This window comes from Mercenaria mercenaria, chromosome 3 (genome assembly GCF_021730395.1).
Source record: "Mercenaria mercenaria strain notata chromosome 3, MADL_Memer_1, whole genome shotgun sequence".
In the NCBI taxonomy this organism is placed as follows: domain Eukaryota; kingdom Metazoa; phylum Mollusca; class Bivalvia; order Venerida; family Veneridae; genus Mercenaria; species Mercenaria mercenaria.
Window position 1 is genome coordinate 92,335,682 of NC_069363.1, and position 20,371 is coordinate 92,356,052.

At 34.7% G+C, this 20,371-nt stretch overlaps 1 protein-coding gene across 2 annotated transcripts in view; it reads right to left on the reverse strand.

The window, feature by feature from the left end:
• The window catches only part of LOC128555779 (NIPA-like protein 2), a 44,607-nt gene that overhangs the window by 14,488 nt on the left and 9,748 nt on the right, over nucleotides 1–20,371 (reverse strand). Inside the window, exons 4-11 of one of the 2 annotated variants that reach the window (XM_053539282.1) lie at nucleotides 19,344–19,403; nucleotides 17,252–17,304; nucleotides 16,732–16,800; nucleotides 15,413–15,509; nucleotides 11,791–11,926; nucleotides 10,882–11,034; nucleotides 10,494–10,621; nucleotides 6,517–6,558 (exon numbers count right to left, since the gene is read on the reverse strand). In XM_053539282.1, coding sequence (XP_053395257.1) covers nucleotides 6,517–6,558; nucleotides 10,494–10,621; nucleotides 10,882–11,034; nucleotides 11,791–11,926; nucleotides 15,413–15,509; nucleotides 16,732–16,800; nucleotides 17,252–17,304; nucleotides 19,344–19,403 — 738 coding nt within the window. The remainder of the gene's footprint in view (nucleotides 1–6,516; nucleotides 6,559–10,493; nucleotides 10,622–10,881; nucleotides 11,035–11,790; nucleotides 11,927–15,412; nucleotides 15,510–16,731; nucleotides 16,801–17,251; nucleotides 17,305–19,343; nucleotides 19,404–20,371) is intronic. The other variant, XM_053539283.1, reaches the window with a different exon arrangement.

Consider the following 20,371-nt stretch of genomic DNA (forward strand, 5'->3'; position numbering starts at 1 on the left):
CTGGCATTTTTGGTAGACAATGTTGACAGTTATGGTTAAACAATGTTGGCAAATAAGAAAGACTGTTGCTATGATAGCCAATTTTGGCAATTATAACAAATAACATTGGCAATTATGGTAAATTAGGTAGAAAATGTTGACAATTATGGCAGACAATGTTGACAATTCTGTTGGACAGTATAAACTGACTTACAGCATCTCCATCATCAACTGCAGTAGCTTCAAATAATATTGATCTTCGATTGTTGTACAAGTATTTTTATATTAATGAATTTAGAATTTAATTAATGTTATGAAAAATTATGCAAAATAAATCACTATTTCAGATGATAGATGATAAAATGTCTTGAGTCTAGCTTAATAATTTCACAATATGTGTTTGCCAGTCAAAAATACTGACCTGTTGATATCTGCGTGTATTTGTAACTGACTAAAACTTCAAAGAAAGTTTACTGGTAAATGTCAATCCATTTTTTCTTATTAACTTATCTGAAAATTTGTCCAAGCCCTAAAACCATGCATTATTTGTAAATCCTTCTACTAAATAGAAGACAAAGCACCTCAAAAGCAGTAAAAAACCTGATATTTTCTGGCAGAAAAAATAAAACAATGGCAAATAGACAGTATTACGGCAAGTGTTTGAATACCAAATATAGATAGAAACAGACATACTGTTAAATCATTTAATTTCATGGGCATGAAATTTCGTGGTTCCGTCTAAAATGACTATTTCGTGGGGATACTGATTATTGAAAATCATCATTTGCAGATAAAATGAATTTTTAAGTAACTTTTTTTCTGAGATTAAATTTTGGTGAGTTACGCAACCACAAAAATTTATCCATGAATATCATTAAATTCACAGTAAATTGGAAAACATTTAACAGCTTGTATATAAGACTTAGAGTAAAACATACTTTTCGTATGTGTAGCTAGGGGGTGGGGATTGAATATACATGTCAAAAAGGTCGTAAAATCTAGGGTACTGCATTTTAATTTGCTCATTTGAGAGACAATTTTAAAGTTTTCAGTTTTTTCAAAACCTATTTTTACTCTTCAGATTTGTGATATTTTTCTGTATTTCAAAATGAATTGTAGATACTGGTGAAGATATGCCTAGCTACACTATTGCTTTTTTCCCTTTTTTTTTCATAACTGAAGTCTAAACCAAATATTTATCAGCTGAAATAAAAAGTTCAATAAGAAATGTCCCCAACATCTGATAAAAGAACCAAAATTGAATGAAATAAATTCATTGCCCATATTTTCCAACAACATATTTTCTTACCAACATGCTTTTACCAAGCCTCCATTGTACAATCTTAACCTCTCCTTAATCCTTTAAGAACAATGATTTCTATAAATAAAATCAAAGCCTCGAGATGTCTGGTGGTTGGGGGATTTTGCTAGAGTTATTTTCATTTTAAATGCCAATCTATAAATATACATGTATAAGAAACAAATACTAATGTGCCTCATATCTAAGATAAACTCTGCCTGACCTTACATGAACAGCTGGAAGTCAGTGATGTAACCATGGGCTGGAATACCTAATCATTGACAGATTTTATGTAATCTAAATGGCCAGTGTGAATGGATAGAGGATGAATAAGAAGTGCTTGATCATTGATAATTCATCCACACTGTTCATGAATGGGACTACTTTGTGTAGCACATGAACAAATTCCTTTGGATGTGATTTGGAATCAAATAAAGATGCTACTTGATTGTCAGAAATACACTTAACTTTGGTAGTGGGATAAACCCGCAACCAACCAGTGCGAGACGTTAAAAGACTTCTGGTGTAAATTTAATATTCACCCCACAGGTTTGTTCTGCATTATCATTTTTATAACATTCATCCAAACACATTAACAAGAGCACCATAGCGGCCCCAAGCTTGTCACCTGATCTTGACTTTTTGACCTTGAACATATTTATGACATAAAGTCATTTAAAACTATTTCTATTTTTAACCTTAGTGGTGCCTGAAATGGACTAAGGTAAATGCCCCCATCTGAAGACATTTAACAGAGGACTTTATAAGAATGCTACAAAAAAGTTTGATGAAGATTGATCAAGTGCTTCATAAGAGGTAGTTTAAAGGTAATTCTAATTTTTACCCTAGCAGCCCCTAACATAGACTAAGTGATCCCAGTTGAATAAATTTGGTGCAGTACCTTATAATGATGCTACAAGAAAAAACCTGATGAAGATCTATCTAGACTTAGTGCTTAATAATAACTTGTTTAAATGTTTCTTTTTCTTCTATTTTTAGCTCTAGTGACCCCTAAAAGGGGTCAAGTGCCCCCATTCAAACAAGTTTGGGAGAGGGCCTTACTACTAATGCTACTGACCAAGTTTGATCAAGATCCAACATGCCATTCATAAGAGGAAGTTGTTTAAACATATTTCTATTTTCAGCTCTAGCAGCCCCTAAAGAGCTATTGCCCCAATTTGAAACAAGGCAGTCTGAAAGACAGCCATATCCCCCTCCACTGTACTATGAAAGGGTTGATGGTATTGGGTGGAACCATTAAATATTCGAGTGACCTTGATCTTAAGCTCGCAGGGGTGAATTTTGAATTCTGCACATTGTTTTGATAAGTGGAATATTACAGTGAAGTAATATCAAAATCCTTCAAGGGGATTAGGAGATACAGAGCAGACATAAAATGGAAGGCTCATACCTTTGACCTCGAGTTGTAACCTTGACATTGAGCCAACATGGCTGACTCATGAGTTCTGCAAATCATGGCTGACTCATGAGTTCTGCAAATTGTCTTGATGAGGTGATCAATTGACCCAAGTTTCATGAAAATCCTTCGATGGGTTTAGGAGATACAGAGCAGACACAAAATGGAAGGCTCAAACATCTGACCCTGATTTGTGACCTTGACCTTGACCTTAAACCAACATGGCTGACTTTGTGAGTTCTGCACATTGTCTTGATGAGGTGATCATTTGACCCAAGTTTCTTGAAATTCCTTCAAGGGGTTTAGGAGATACAAAGCAGACACAAAATGTAAGGCTCAAACATTTGACCTTGAGTTGTGACCTTGACCTTTAGCCAACATGGCTGACTCATGAGTTATGCACATCATTTTGATGAGGTGATCATTTGACTCAAGTTCCATGATTATCCTTCAAGGGGTTTAGGAGATACAGAGCGGATACGAAATGGAAGGCTCAAACCTTTGACCTCGAGTTGTGACCTCGACCTTGAGCTGACTCATACATTCTGCATATCTTCTTGATGAGGTGATTATTTGACCCAAGTTTCATGAAAATCCTTCAAGGGGTTTAGGAGATACAGAGCAGACACGAAATGTTACGGACGAACAGACGGATGGAGACCATTCCTATAACCCCCCCACACACACACACCACTCGTGGTGGGGGATTAAAAAGTTTGCAGATTAATGATAATACAGTCCAAGTTTGATTAAGATCCATCATGCAATTCATGAACAGAAGTCATTTAAATGTATTTCTTTTTCAGCAGCCCCTGAAGGAGCCAAGCATCTCCATTTGAACAAAATATACTAGGAGTACCTTTCAATGATGCTACAATCCAAGTTTGATAAATTTGACTCACAGGAATAAGTTGTTTAAAGGTATTTCCATTTCTAGCTCTACTGGCCCTTATATTTGTCAAGCAAAACAATTTGAACAAACTTAGAGAGAACCTAGACAAAATGGTACAGACCAGGTTTGTTTAATTCTGAACAGTAGTTTCAAAAGAGATGTTAGTTTAAATTGTTGGCACATGACAAGCCACCTATATACTAATAGCTCACCCAAAATGTTTTGAATCTTTACTATAACATTGTGTAAGGTGCCTTTTTTCAAAGAGGCAAGAAAAAATTCTAAAAAATTTAGTTATTTTAAATAGTACTTTTTGGCAATAGCTGATCACTCTCAATGCAAATCATCTAAACTAAACTTAAAACAAGCAAAACCGTCATGCTAAAATTTTAAAGTTGAGAAGGCCCTTTCCCTGTTCACAGACACAGTAATTTCCTTATCTATGTTTATTCCTTACACCCGAGTCAAAATCCATATAAGAGATGCATTTTCAATAATAAAAAAAAGACATTATATGGCAGAATTATATGTTTTGTTACCATGCCAACAACTTGCAAAAAGAAACTTTGTCATGTATTGCAAAACTTACCATACAGATACATGTATCTATAGATAACAAATAAAATCTGAATAATGATCAATACTTCTGTTAAAGTGGCCAAGTTTGCTAAAATATCTTAAAAACCATGTAACATTTGGGAGCACATCACTTGGGACTATAGTATGGTGTCCCTAAAGTGCCATGAGACAAATTTTCATCTGGAACATTTTTTTTAAATTTCGTAATGACATAACATTATTTCATAATTATAAAATGTATTTCGTAAAAATGTAATGTTACTTTGTAAATTATATTTCGTAATTAAGAAATAATTGAACATTTTTAAGAAATAATATTGCAATTTTACAAAATAATATTTCGTTTTTAAACAATATTTTATTTATTATTTTACTAAATACATTTCGTAATAACAAAATAATATTTTATTTTTGTTGGATTTAACGTCGCACCGACACATGATAGGTCATATGGCGACTTTCCAGCTTTAATGGTGGAGGAAGACCCCAGGTGCCCCTCCGTGCATTATTTCATCACGAGCGGGCACCTGGGTAGAACCACCGACCTTCCGTAAGCCAGCTGGATGGCTTCCTCACATAAAGAATTCAACGCCCCGAGTGAGGCTCGAACCCACATCGATGAGGGGCAAGTGATTTGAAGTCAGCGACCTTAACCACTCGGCCACGGAGGCCCCTAAAATAATATTATGTTTTAATGAAATGGTATTATGTTTTTACAAAATAATATTACGTTTTTACGAAATACATTTCAAAATCACGAATAACATTACCCATTACCTTTTTTACAAAATAACATTACTAATTAAAATTCAAATTATGGCAAAGCAAAAATGCCAGGTGTATATTACTGACTTACTTAAAAATTCAAGTTACTAAGTCGAACTGAGTTCTTGATTTACTAAGTCCAAATTTCAAGTACCGGTATATGTAGATGTATAGGGCCTGACCAATATTGGTTACTTAGTGTATCCCTCGCATAGCCCTAAATGGTCGTATAAGGTAGCCCTTGCTCTTAAAATACAACTATTTTAACAATGTTTAAGTCTGGAATGTTTTCAATCCAGTCTGAACCCATATGGCAAGGAAATATAGACAAACCCTACATGACTGTACATCCTTTAAGTTAATAGAATATGGCTCTTTTAATGTCAATGACCTGTGTGGCATTTAAAACTTTGTGTTTAGTAGTTTCTGAGAACAGGTTACATGCAAGAGTTAAAAGAGGGCATACTTTAATTAAACCAAAGTCAGACTTACAGAGCCTTACTTTATGATGTCACTTCCTGATGCTGAAGACTTCTATCAAGTTAGAAAGCATTCTGGGTAATAAATAAACCTGCTAGCATGCAAAACTTTTGTGACTGAGATGCTGCCAACAACATCTCTTCTATTTGAAAAAAAAAATCAAATAACTCAGGTAAGCTTTTTTTTTTTCATTTTTGTAAAAAAAAAATGTGTAAACAATCTGCTCTAACAAATCGATGTTAGTTTTCCAGCTATTACAAAACAGATTTTTTCTTGTATACTTGAATTAATGTCTGATCAAGCTATTTTGAAACAGTGTTTATCATATCTTTTTTGTTTTGAAAAGTGTATAAATTAAATGAGATTATTGCAAAATAGAAGAAGTTTAGCACTTCAAACATTACTGATTTATAAATTCTACCTCAATATTTAAACTGTAAAAACTTTGATATTATGATTTGCATATGATGGCATTCCCTTCTACAACTGAGAATTAGTTTTATATTGTCATCAAAATGGCTAAAAAATAAAATTCCTGAAAACACTGTAACACAATAACATGAATCAAACATTAACTACAAGTGACATAACTCTGTGTAAAAGACGTATCTTCATGCTGTACCATGGTTGGTCTGTACCACTGTTTATCAAGGTGGCCAACTTTCGGATATCGTTCACATGGAAAAAATATCCAGACACAGGTAGAATTTTGCCTATATTTTCCTCGTTACCTGATGGATTTTCATAAGGTAAAGAGCATCAAAGACAGAAAAGTGTGTGCTTTCCTCTGCACAAAATGTCTGCAGTCAGTACTCAGTACTTTCCTCTAACACTTTGCCCAACTGCGGAAGTGTGTACATTATCTACACAGTTAGTCCACCAAAAGCAGCTGGGCGCTGTATTTGAGTTAAGTACTGAGAACTAATGCCCGATGCTTTGTGTGCACTCTGCTGTCTTCAAAGCACTTTATTTTATGAGAATCCGTTATGTAATAAGGAAAATACAGGTAAAACTTACCAGTATCGAGACATTTTCTCCGTCTGTACGATATCGAAAAGTCACACGAGTTGGCCACCCTGTATATTAAGTAGTGCCCTCACTCACCTGAATGTTTTTCTAACCAAAGTGCTACTCTTATGATTATTCCTAAATTCAAGAAAATAAGTACAAGTTGCATACATCATGTCAGGATTAAAGTGTTATTTATACATACACTGTTAGAGGACAGTAAACAAGTGCCTTTTCATTCTGAATTTATTCGACAAGTTCAATTAAATTAATAAAATGTGAGGCTGTGGCAAAATTGGTGAATTCCTTCTTTTTTTACTTCTTATAGACAAAAACAATTTGCACAATGTATTTTTGCTTCAAAGGATGTCAATATTAAAGTGTTATTACACCAGTGTAATAACACAAGAATATGACAAGACTTCTTTTTCACTTTCACGACATCGAACATGTGCTAAATCGCTTATACTAAATATAATACATTACACCAAGTAAATTATTCTATATATGATGTCCGATGATAGCATGGAGTAAATTCATTCAGGAAATTTAAATGAAAAGTGTACCCCAACCCTTGCTCTAAAACACAGGCAGGGATTCACTGATTACAACAATGCAAATTTCCATTTTCCTTGAAGAATAATCATTACATTACATACTTCTGAATTTTTTATGGGTGCCATAGAAAAACTTAACAACAAGAAATATTTAGTGACACAGGAGACATAGAAAAAACAGCAACTACAATATTCATATCCAGATTTTCATGATATGGGAGATAGCGGAACAATTTCACATTTCATTTGTTTCACGATAAGGATGATAGAGAAACAATTAAAATACATTTACAGCTTTTCCATGATGCGAGAGACAGAAAAACAACTATGCATTTTTGTTTTTCCATGATGTGAGAGACAGAAAAACAACAACTATGCATTTTTGTTTTTCCATGATGTGGGACAACAGAAAAACAACAACTATGCATTTTTGTTTTTCCATGATGTTGGAGACAGAAAAAAAAACAACTATGCATTTTTGTTTTTCCATGATGTGGGAGACAGAAAAAAAACAACTATGCATTTTTGTTTTTCCATGATGTGGGAGACAGAAAAAACTAGGCATTGTGTTTTTCCATGACTTGAGAGGCACAATATTCATTTCTGTTTATCTATGAACTAAGACACACAGAAAACCAATCACTACAACACATATCTCTGATTTTGTATACCACTTAACAATCGAGAAACAGATGATCCCTACAAAGTAAATGAAAAACTCATAATAAATGTACAGTAAGGTTAAACAGAGCAAAATCCCGGAACATTTTGAACAAAATATATGTGATAAACTACAACGTACAAACTCGTGTGAGTTGAATTGGTGCCTTCACAATGTGAAACATGCAAATCATCAAGCTTGTGTTTGTGAAACTCGTGCCTTTACAAGATAAAACCTGCAGATCATTAAATTCAATATTCTAACATTGCAAGTACAAATAAAACAAGAGCTCGTAGAACACGAAATGCCCCCCTTGATGCATTCATTAATTGCACAAGGAACAGAAATTATTTGGTCACTGTACACAAAAGTTCTACTGTTCTGGGTCAATGTGACCTTGACTTTTGACCTATTGACCTCAAAATCAATAGGGGTCATCCGCTGGTCATGATTAGCCTCCCTATCAAGTTTCACAGTCCTAGGCCCAAGTGTTCTTGAGTTATCGTCTGGAAATATTTTAACTGTTCTGGGTCATTGTGACCATGACCTCTGGTCTCAAAATCAATATCACCAACCTCCCTATCAATTTTTATGATCCTAGGCCCAAGTGTTCTTGAGTTATCGTCTGGAAACCGTTTAACTGTTCCGGGTCACTGTGACTTTGACCTTTGACCTACTGGCCTCAAACTCAATAGGGGTCATCTGCTGCTCATAACTAATGTCCCTATAAACTTGTTCTGGGTCACTGTGACCTTGACCTTTGACCTTGTGATCTCAAAATCAATAGGGGTCATCTGCTGGTCATGACCAACCTCCCTATCAACTTTCATGATCCTAGGCCCAAGTGTTCTTGAGTTATCGTCTGGAAACCGTTTAACTGTTCCGGGTCACTGTCACTTTGACCTTTGACCTACTGACCTCAAACTCAATAGGGGTCATCTGCTGCTCATAACTAACGTCCCTATAAACTTGCATGATCCTAGGCCCAAGCATTCTTTAGTTATCATCCGGAAACCGTTTAACTGTTCCGGGTCACTGTGACCTTGACCTTTGACCTTCTGATCTCAAAATCAATAGGGGTCATCTGCTGGTCATGACCAACCTCCCTATAAACTTTCATGATCCTAGGCCCAAGCGTTCTTGAGTTATCATCCGGAAACGGATTGGTCTACATACCGACAGACTGACTGACCAACCTACCGACCGACCGACATCTGCAAAACAATATACCAAACCTTCTTCGAAGGATGGCATAAAAATTTGAAGAAAAGAAATGTCAGACATAATACTAAAGTAAATATAAGTGTCCCCTCAAAATAATTTGGGGGTCACAAAAAGGAACTGAAAGTTTTTGCAGGCAACAATAAGTGAGGATTTAATGTGACTAAGTTAAGAATGGATGACATTTTGCTGTAAGCTATCGAAGTGAGAAATACTGTGAAATCAGATCATTTCGCAAGGCTAAAAGTTTGCTGTTCTCAGAATTAGAATGAGTTCACAAGGTAGAATATTTGTGATGTATTGCAAACTTGTGAAATATTTATGTCTATTTATAAAAAAAGCAGCCCTTTCGTGATATTTGTTTTTGCAAATTCAGTCTGTTTGCAATATACAGTGAAATCATTAATATTCATGGGAGACCAACCACGGGATCAGATCTGAATGAAAAAGTAAATTCCCACTCCTTTATTGTCCAAATGTTAAAATCCATGAATTTTTATTCCCATGAATTAGCTGTTCTGGTCAAAACCAAGAAACTTTTGTGTCAACAACATTAACTGATTTCACAGTGGAAATTTTCTAATTTTAGAGTAAAGGCTACAAAAATAATATTCAATCTACAGTAAATGAAATTTCTATTGACTGTAACATTAATACCAGTGTCTGGTTTACTAGGTGCAGCTACATGTGCACAGTGTGCATGTTCTGAAGTACAGCAGTAGGGGCAGAAGCTGCAATAAGCAAGAGCTGTCACAGGAGACAGCACGCTCCACTATTCCGGTGCTGGATAGTAAAATAATGCACATCTATGGAAGCTGGAGCTATCACTGGTGTTAAATGACTCTGATGTGGATGATAATTTTGGACAAATGTACTTAACAGAGATTTAGTGGAAGTGTATGAAAACATTAACTTATTGTAAAAGGGACTCATGGAATTATTATGTGACTATAACTGTGGAACAAGTATATTAAGTTTGAATCAAATCCGTTCTGTCAATTAAAATTCTAAGTAAAAAGGGGGCATAATTCATGAAAAATTGGCACCAGAGTTATGAATCTTGTGTCATATGATGTGAGTGATGATTTGGAACAACTATTATAAGTTTGAATCAAATCCATTTAGTAATAGCAGAGGCTGAGTGGATGTGCACCAAAACCTTAACCTGAAATTCTAAGTGAAAAGGGGGATAATTCATAAAATGTTAGGGCAAGAAAAATGGCGTTTTTGTGATATGGTGTAATAACAGAGATAAAATGAAAGTGCATCAAAATTTTTACCAAGGTTTGGACACAAAAGAAAACAAGGTTTGGACACAGAAGAAAACCGACACTAGGTCAAGTAGGATAGCTCTCCATATACTTTGAATAGTCGAGCTAAATATAATTTACCTAGCGTGTGATCATCATCACATGATATATTAATATCATGTGTCAGCTGCTATCAGATTTAGGGGTAGTTAACCTATAGTTGTGCCAGATAAACTAGAGGTGTGCAGCATTAAATAAATATAAATCAAATACATACATCCAGTGATTATAAAGAAATTTGTATAAAGACATCACAACACTAAATTTTTGATCACTGGAAATGCAAAATATAAATGTTGGACTGAGGCCGTTTGTCATACGTACCTGGAAAACAACGTGATGCTATGGAAACTGGAGGAGCCCCTTCTTGTGCTTCAGCAACTTTTTTAATATCATCAACACTAGGCCGACCAACCACAATAAAATATACACCAACAAATGACATAACACACCTACAAATAGCAAAAAGAAAACTTCATTTTAGTTTGTATTTCAGATTTAAAGCAGTATAACAGTTAGTGAAGAAAAATTGTTAAACGCAAAAGAATGTTCTTCATATTTTGTTATCCCAATTTTGACATTATGTCACTAATACAAATTTTGTTATGGAATGGCCCATATCTGTCATTAAAAATTCAAACATGCGCTACATCTTTGATAAAATATACCTAAGAAAAATTCTTTTTTTTTCAGTTATTTTTATAATACTTACCCAAACAAGAACATAATAATATCTAATGGCGACATTCCCCAAAACTCTTTATAAAACACAATACCAGCAATGATAGCGCTGATGGTAAAAAACACAAAGTTGGTGGGAACTACAATGGTAGATTCAAACTTCTGCATGGCCATATTTAAATATCTGGAAAAAAAATAAAAGGATGAAAATTGCCATGCAGATACAATATATGAAATAAAAGTGTAGGTGTGTTAATACCTGAAAAACAATGCAAAAATGAAAATGTATTTTTTAACCTTCAGTCTGCGGGCAGCAAGTGGTTTTACCTTGGATGTGCAGGCTGCACTGTTCGCTATTCAGTCAGTAATTTTCAGTGAACACCCCTTTGAATTATCTGAATAAGAAGTGGTACTGCCCAAATTAAATGATGGACCAGTCCATTTAAGAAATTTAGCGCTGCAGGATGAAAGTTAAAGATACATAAATAGCTTGTAAATATTTAGAAAATCTGTCCATTCTTCTTTAATCAAGGCCTCTCAGTTTATCTAACAAATCAGAATTTATCACCATTTAATTCTTGCACATCAAATATGAGTTTCTCTTGTTTTTCATTGGTGCTGGTAACACTCGTCTTTCACCTAGGGTTCGGAACAACTCTTGTGGTGTATTCATGAATTTATGCTTAAATTCATATGCTACTATAAAATAACAGTTCTCAAAAGAACGTCTATTGTTTTTTATTCATTCCTTCTATTATCTTAATATTTAGTATGCAAGAAAAATACCACTGGCTGCATGGGTAACTGCTTTGGCAGAACCTTGTCCCACATAAGCAGTCATCCAAGAGCTGAACAATCTCATCCATACCTACAATTAATGGAAGATTTTTCTATATCATTATCATTACGGATCAATATATGACCAGTATGTGATACTTACTTGACTTGTAAAATGGCTGTTGAAAACATGACTATAGTCATAAGGTAGAATGTGAAATATTGGAGTTGGTTATCACCAGCAAATGTAAGATATATCAAACTGGATACCGCCTTAGCTGAGATCACAGAAAATGATGCTGAAATATACGATTACAGTGTACAAAATGAATAACTAAAGCTGGTTATCTCCTGCAAAGTTAAAGCTGCACGTCCACAGTTTGGGTGAAATTTTTCAACATGTTCGTTTCCACCAAATTTGGCATAGTATCTATATATGACACTGAAAAAAGATAAAGTTGGTGAAAATCAGTGACTGGGAAACCCATGAGATATGAGCCATAGTCACATAAAAATGAAAAATGTCTCATAAGTTTTAAGTGCTGATGAGCCCTGTGTCACATGGCTAAATTGTATAGAATGCAAAAGGATGAAACTATTTAATAGTGCAAATCTTACACAAAGGAATGTATTCAGTGTGCAGATTCAAAGTGCTTCCAGTGTTTAAAAACATGTTTTAACATCGTATTTTATTCTAGACTTTCATTTTTTGTCAGTTTTCAATAATTTTCTTTATTGACAAGTTGTGAAGCTGTTACAGTTTTAGTTACTATATTTGTTTTTTACTGAGAGCTTCTTTAATCTGAAATGTGTACATACTACAATGCCAGTTTCTAGTTTTCAAGTCGCAATTGTCCCATAGAAATTTCTGAATGTCACATAAAATTTTTAAATGTCACATAATTTATTGTGTATGACGAGCCATTTTCCCATGGACAAAATTTCTTTCCCAGTCACTGGAAAATAAGTTAGATACTGCAAGGGTCTAGCTAGGTCCAATTTTTTTGGGAGAAGTCACTTCTCCCTCAAGCTGATTTAGGGAGAAGTGGGGAGACTTTAGGGAGAAGTGGAAAGATTTCTTCGATTTTTTATTTCTACCTCAACGCTGTTGAGTGATTCAAAAGGTGGCTATAATTTTCTTGTTTCTAGATAAAAAAAAAACCATTGATGTGACCATTCATTTTCTTAGTTACAGCATTTCCCATACAGTGGTTATTGTTTCATTACAAAATTCTGAAAAACAGTTGTTTTCAACAATTCAAGCCGCTACTGTAAATCTAACCCGCCGATTTTTGGTTATATCTTGTACTGTATGAATGCAGGATGGAAGTGTTTATTATTAACACCAAGTCACCACATCGGTGAACAATATCTCCCTAAAGTAAACTGTGTAAACTAGAAATACATATTCAAATCAAATTATTCATCGATGAAAGTCAATTTAACGTAGTTAATACTTTACACGTCGTTCTTTTACCATAGATACCAAATAATTATGTACGATTCCAATTAATTGTATGGTTAATCAACAATTTCTTTATAAAACATTGTTTTTTGCACCCGCACATGTTGACAATTAAACGCAGTGTCAAAGACGTAACCGCGGCGCTAATTGGCCGAACACAATGGTCTCTTGTGTATCAGAAAGTTTAATTTGCTTTCACACTTATCGTGAAAATCTCGCAAGTACCTGAAGTAGGCGGAGCTTAAGTTATGCTATCAGCATGTGTTTGTGTATTCAACACTCATATTGACACCGTGCAAATTGTCAACAGTCCGGGTAGCGGTAATTAGCAAGTGCGGATAAAAAAAATCGGGTGACTTGCATTTCGCTTTGAGGTTAGATTTGAGCGAAGTTTGAAGTTCCAAAGCGACTATTTCGCTCAATGTTTTCTTTCAAATTTAGCTCTTTACGTTTTCGTTTCTCCATTTCAGAGATTTGTGAAAAGCTAATTATCACGTGCTCGATTACAAACAACATTAACTTTAGAAGATGAAACGCTTAAAATAACTATTAACAACAAACAAGAGCTGTTGGTAAGACAGCCAGTGCTCGACTATTCGAATCATTGTCACAGAAGCAGGAATATTAATCTTATGTTAAATATCAATAGAGTTTCAACCAAAACTTTAACCAGAAGTTTTCTAAGTCCAAAAGGGGGCATAATTTGCCCAAAATACAGAATACACACGAAACAAGAGCTGTCCGTAAGACAGCGCCCTCCACTATTCGGCGATTTGACAGTAAAATGAATTTATGTCTCAATAAGAGACCTCTACTTTAAAAGGAAGATACATCAAGATATAAAAAGACCCTACTACTCAGAGGATGATGATGATAAAGATACATTTTAAGTTTCTAGTCATTATCTTATATTGTACTAGAGTTATGTCCAGAAAACAAAGTTTGCCCAAAAGCTTGATATATGAAAGGGGCATAATTCAGTCAAGAACGCAAATTAGAGTTATTGGGATTGTTACCACACATGTAGATGATGATGGTTAAGATATATTTTGAGTTTCAAGTCATTATCTTATATAGTACCAAAGTTATGTCCAGAAAACGAAGTTTGTCAAAAAAAATAAGCATGAAAGGGGCATAATTGGTCAAAAATACAAATCAGAGTTATGCAGATTGTTACCACACATGCAGATGATGATGATAAAGACACCTTTTTAATTTTAAGTCATTATCTTTTAAAGTACCAAAGATATGCTATCAACGAAGCTTTCGAAAAAATTTAACATGAAAATAATTCTAAGTATAACAACTTGGTGACCTTGACCTTAGGTTTAATGGGCTCAGCCCCTGCACATACTTTGTTTGTATGCTGGACAATGTTTATGTGAAGTTACAGTAAGATATAAGCAACAGTTACAAAGATATGACAGAAAAACAAAGGTTGCCGAAAAACTTTAACCTTAAAAATAACCTAAGTATAACACCTTGGTGACCTTGACCTTATGTATAATGGGCCTAGCCCCTGCACATACTTTGTTTGTATGCTGGACAATGTTTATGTGAAGTTACAGTAAGATATAAGCAAGGACAGAAAAACAAAGGTTGCCAAAAAAACTTTAACCTTAAAAATAACCTAAGTATAACACCTTGGTGACCTTGACCTTGGGTATAATGGGCCCAGCCCCGGCACATACTTTGTTTGCATGCTGAACAATGTTAATGTGAAGTTACAGTAAGATATAAGCAATAGTAATAAAGAAAAACAAAGGTTGCCGAAAAACTTTAACCAAGAAAGCTCACGCCGACGCCGGGGAGAGTAGAATAGCACCCCTATTCTCTGAGAAGTGGAGCTAAAACACTCTACCTTTGCTCAACTGACCTTGACCTTAAATATATGTCATGGAACCCTGAATCATGAAATGCAACAATCTTGTTCAGTATGAAAAAAATCCTCACAGAACATAATAATTATGACACATGTAGGACAAAACCATTTCCACAACTTGAAAAAAACAGTAAAATGTCTATGTCTAAGTTTGGTTAACATCCATCAAGCAGTTCAAAAGAAGAAGTTGTTTATAGGTGGTCAAGCAGAACCACTTGAGTGATGTACATATAAGGATGCTACAGACCAGGTCTGATGAAGATCAATGACGTTTTTGCATTCTGTTTTTTTATCCCCTGTGCACCCATCTGTTAACATAGAAGACTCGTCAATTAGCTGGTCCAAATGCTTTTTGACTGGGTACTTTTCCATTAATATATTACTACACTGTACAGAACAATATCAAATAATCTAATAATATACTATGAGTTGACTTACCTATAACACTAACAATGGATAAATAGACAACAACCCTCTTCACTTTGTAGACATACAACAGCAAAAATAGTCCAACTAAAATTGCTAGTTCTATACACTGAAAAATAGTGTAAAAATTGCTTTGACAATTGTTATGATAACCTATAGAATGTGTTCTTGAAATAGTACACAAAGGAAACATTATAAAGTGGGATATTCATCAAGAACATCAGTTCAAACTAATGGGTTTGTTTGTCTGTAAGCTTATCTAGTTGCCACCGGAAACCAATACAGGTGACTCCTATTGCAGACTGTTAGTGGTTTTAGCTGAAGAATGATGTAAGATACTGAAGAAGTTTCAACTGGTTCTTTTAGCATCTCAGGTGTAAAGCACCGATACAATGTAAGTCATTTTAGATGGAGAAGCAGAAGCTCAAAATCACAACCTCAGGTTCATAGTCAGACAGTGTAACAACTGGACCATTGACTGAAAGTTTGATCCATAAATTTATTTATTAACATAGTAACTAAATGTTTATTTTAACTGACTTTAAATCAAAGACCATCATATGTTTATGTTGAACAAATACAAGGTTCTAGAATTAAAGCATTTTGCACTATCAGCCAAAATCTTACATGACTTTTCTATGGGCCATCGATACAGACAGCTGATGGCGATGATGAATAACATAACATGTAGATACACATAAACCTGCTTTTGTTTTTTTGCAACCTTAAACCTTACCCTGCTAAATTTCTGTAATGAACTTATCCATCTTTCAATTTGGATAGTACCATTAACTTTTAAAAGGGGTGCATACCAAAAAGATACAGACTAAATGGCGAACCGCACAGGTCATGACCTGACTCCAAAGCCAGAATCAATCATGTCCGGCATGATGAGAGTTAAACCTAAAACATGGGTCGCCATCAATATCTACACACTAAATAGATGTGGGTGGATAAACAGACTAACATATTATTTGTCTTAACAGAACATTGGTGTTACTGGTGTTAAACTAAAAACATTTGGACAGCTAATTTTACCTTAAAACCCTCTAACAAGACAATTTCTTTCTTTTAGGTTTAAGTGACACTCGCAGGCAATTTTCCAGCTATTTTTAATTAGCTGCAGCTGTTGACTTTTTCGGGCATTATATCAGGCAATAGCCGGAAACCTGGGTAAAACCACTGACCTTGCGCAAGCCAGCTTAACAGCTTCGTAAAATGATGACCATAGCAGGGCTTTAACCCTAACCACTCGGTCAAAGAGGCCCTGCTCTAGCACAAGACAAAGAAATGATGTAACATCATTAAACAATAAAAGCCTGGATACTTACTATATACACAATGAAAGATGTATCTGTCAGGTACACATTTAACATATCCCCTGTTAGAACTTTCTCTTTCTATACAAATACAGAAAATAACAACAAGCTTTAATTTCAAGCATATATCTACATATTTTAAAATCTTTATTATTAAAATGATAACTAATTGTACAGAACTACTTTTTGTGGATTTGTAGTTGCATTAAGCGGACAGTCTGTTCTGCAATAACAAAGGTACAACATAGACAATTTCAGAATTAAAATGATATTTCCTAGAAAATACTTAACATAATGTTTGACATTAAAAATGGTTTGCTTTCTTTTGACATCTGAAAAGGTCTTGAAACCCACTGCCTCAGACACAGATTAAGACACCTTAAACTTCTGATAATGTTGTTTTTCAACTATTAAATCCTTGAAACTGTTTCACTCTGAGCCTGTTTCTTATTAGTAATGGGACAGATGTGTTAAACAAAACAGAGAACAGCTTTATATATATTTCTACCTCTGTGATAGAGTAAGTGCTTACCTTTGGTGCAAATGCTACCACTAGAATAGCTCCTATTACTGCTAAAGCTGACCCTGAAATACATCAAACACAGAATAATTTCTTGTTTCTGTTGGGTTTAACATCACAAAAACACAATAACATGTCATACGGCGACTTTTTAGCTTCTTAACAGGAAGACCCCATGTGCCTCTCCCGCAGGATGCAAATATTCCAGTTGTCCGCCGTATTGACCATTAGAAACGACCTGAGGATTACTGGAATTTTCTGTTAGATGGAACTGCAGGATGAGTGCATTTTTGCCATTAGAAACCAGTAATGCAATGAATGTACCCACTTGGCTGAAATTATCATGCAACACTGCCATAATGTCACAGTTTATTGGCCGTTTAGTACCAATTCCGTCTGAATGAAACAGGAAACAAATTGGACCAAAATGACTCATATAAATGTAAAGCAAATTGCATTGGTTTCATCACGGTTATTTTCAGTATTTGATATATTGTACATATATTAATGTTGTCTGCAAAAAAATCAGACATCGGCAAATTGCAGGACTAGTGAACTCTCTTGCAGGATGAGTAAAAATTGTAAGTCACAAGTCTTGTAGGACTACTTGTTTCTAAAAGATTGTCCCCTGTCCGGGCATTAGTTTATCACCAGAATGCACCCTGGCGTCACTGACCTTCCATAACCTAGATTTTTCCTCAAATGAAAGTAAGGTTTTGAACTGACACTAACCCTTACCCTGCTAAATTTCTATAATGAACTTGTCCATCTTTCAATTTGGACAGTACCATTAACTGTTAAAAGGGGTATTTACCAAAAATATACTGACTGAATGGCAAACAGTGCAGATCATGATCAGACTGCATGGATGTGCAGGCTGATCATGATCTACACTGGTCGCAAAGGCAGAATCAATCGTGTCCAGCATTATAAGGGCTAATGTATGAGGAGCAAGTGATATGAAGTAAACAACCTTAACTGCTCAGCTACTGAGGCCACTCAAACACAGAGAGTACAGAGTATGTGACATACAGGGTACTTGTGACTTTTAGACTCTGTAGCATTCATTAATTTCTTGCCCTTTCTTAATGCTTATCATTTAAGGTACATAGAGTAGACATTGTCAACACAAACTGTTCTGTAAAATGCTAAATACTATCTTACAGTCATTATGTCACTTGCTAAGAAGAAATTTTTGTAGAGAAAAACAAAAAAGAGGTTTTTTTTTAAATGCATTATATCAGTATATACACAAATATTGAAATCCTATTCCAGTCATGTAGCTGCTACCATGTTTTCTCCAACAATCAATAAACAAGCAAAACAAACTTTTCATGATATCCCAAAACCCATTTTAACCTTTACCCTGCTAAATTTCTAAAATGGACTGGTCTATCATTCATTTTGGGCAGTACAATTTATTATTTGAAGGGGTGTTCACTGAAAAATTACAGACTGAAAAGCAAACAGTGCAGACCAAGATCAGCCTGCACATAACTGGACTCAAAGTCAGAATCAGTTGCCGCCAGCAGGCTAACGGTTAAGGTTCTTCCTCAACATGTTTTCAGCATCACTGATTATACCCCTCTAACCGTATGACATGGCAAGACACAAGGTTCAATATCTATTTTATATCAAACTCTATCCAGTAATTAAATTGCTACATCTGACATGGTATTTGAAGTATAATTACATGACTTTTTCTGTAGAGAATGGTTCAAAGGAAACCATGTACCTACAAGACTGAAAAGTGCGGTATTTATGTGACAACTTGTCAAAGTTGGAGGGGGGTAATATTTTCTGATAATTAAAGCATCTCTTGTACAGTCATCATGGATGACTGTCTTAGGATAAAATTCATGACCCCTTGAATGGTATTCCAAATCTATCCTATCAAATTTAAATAATCAAAACTCAGTCTCAGTCTTTTCCAAGCTTCTCTATGTCAAATTTTGTTTTCTTGGAAAACAAGACTTAGTACCAGTATCCTCTGTGGTGATACTCTTCCAGTTAAACTATATCAGTTTAGTAGTTCTAATTAATCTCTGTTTAAAAAACTTCCAACATTAAAGATGATCATATTTCAGTACAAATCAATACTTACCACACAAATTTTCTATTCCAATTTTCTCTTTCAAAAATATAGCAGCCAAGAACATGTTTGCTGAAAACAATATACCAATACAACATTAGATGAAGCATATCATTACACAATTTCAAAAACTAGTGCTAAAATGAATGAGTATTTATCACATGTTTGACGTCACGGGAGTGTAATAAAGCCATTAAATAAAAATGATAATACACTAGTGTAATAAAGCTTTGACGTCGACGTCATTTACAGTACAGGAGACGTTGGTCAAATTGACTTGTTTATATAGTAAAAGAAAGTAGATTTGTTGATGTTTCGACAGGAAAGGATAACATGTGATAAAAAGAATATTACATTTGTGACTTTCCACATTTGATTTATTAAACTCGTTGAATAAAATTGATAAAATGCTCGGCAGAGCCTCGCATTTTATCATTTTATTCAACTTGTTTAATAAATTCAATATGGAAAGGCACTCATGTAATATCCTCTATTTATGTAACAAAAGCTGTCCGTAAGACAGCCAATGCTTGACTATTCGAATTGTTGTCCCAGAAGCAGGAATATTACCCTAAATGTTAAAATATCTATAGAGTTTCAATTCAGTATCTGCATTAGTTTTGGAGATAGTAACTTGCATGTAAAACTTTAACCAGGATTTTCTTAGTCCAAAAGGGGGCATAATTTGGCCAAAATGCAGGTCAGAGTTATGGGACTTGATGCTATCACCTAGTTTTAAAACCCCAAAGACACATGTGAAGTTTCAATTCAATATCTGCATTAGTTTTGGAGATAGTAACTTGCACGCAAAACTTTAACCAGGGTTTTCTATGTCCAAAAGGGGGCATCATTTGGCCAAATTACATGTCAGAGTTATGGGACCTGACCCAGTGAGGTTGGTAATTGACCTAGAAAAAGAATAAATAAGTTTCAAAGCTATATGCCTTAAAGCAATAGCTATATGTACTTGCATGCAAAACTTTAATCAGGATTTTAAGTCCAAAAGGGAGCATAATTTGGCCAAAATGCATGTCAGAGTT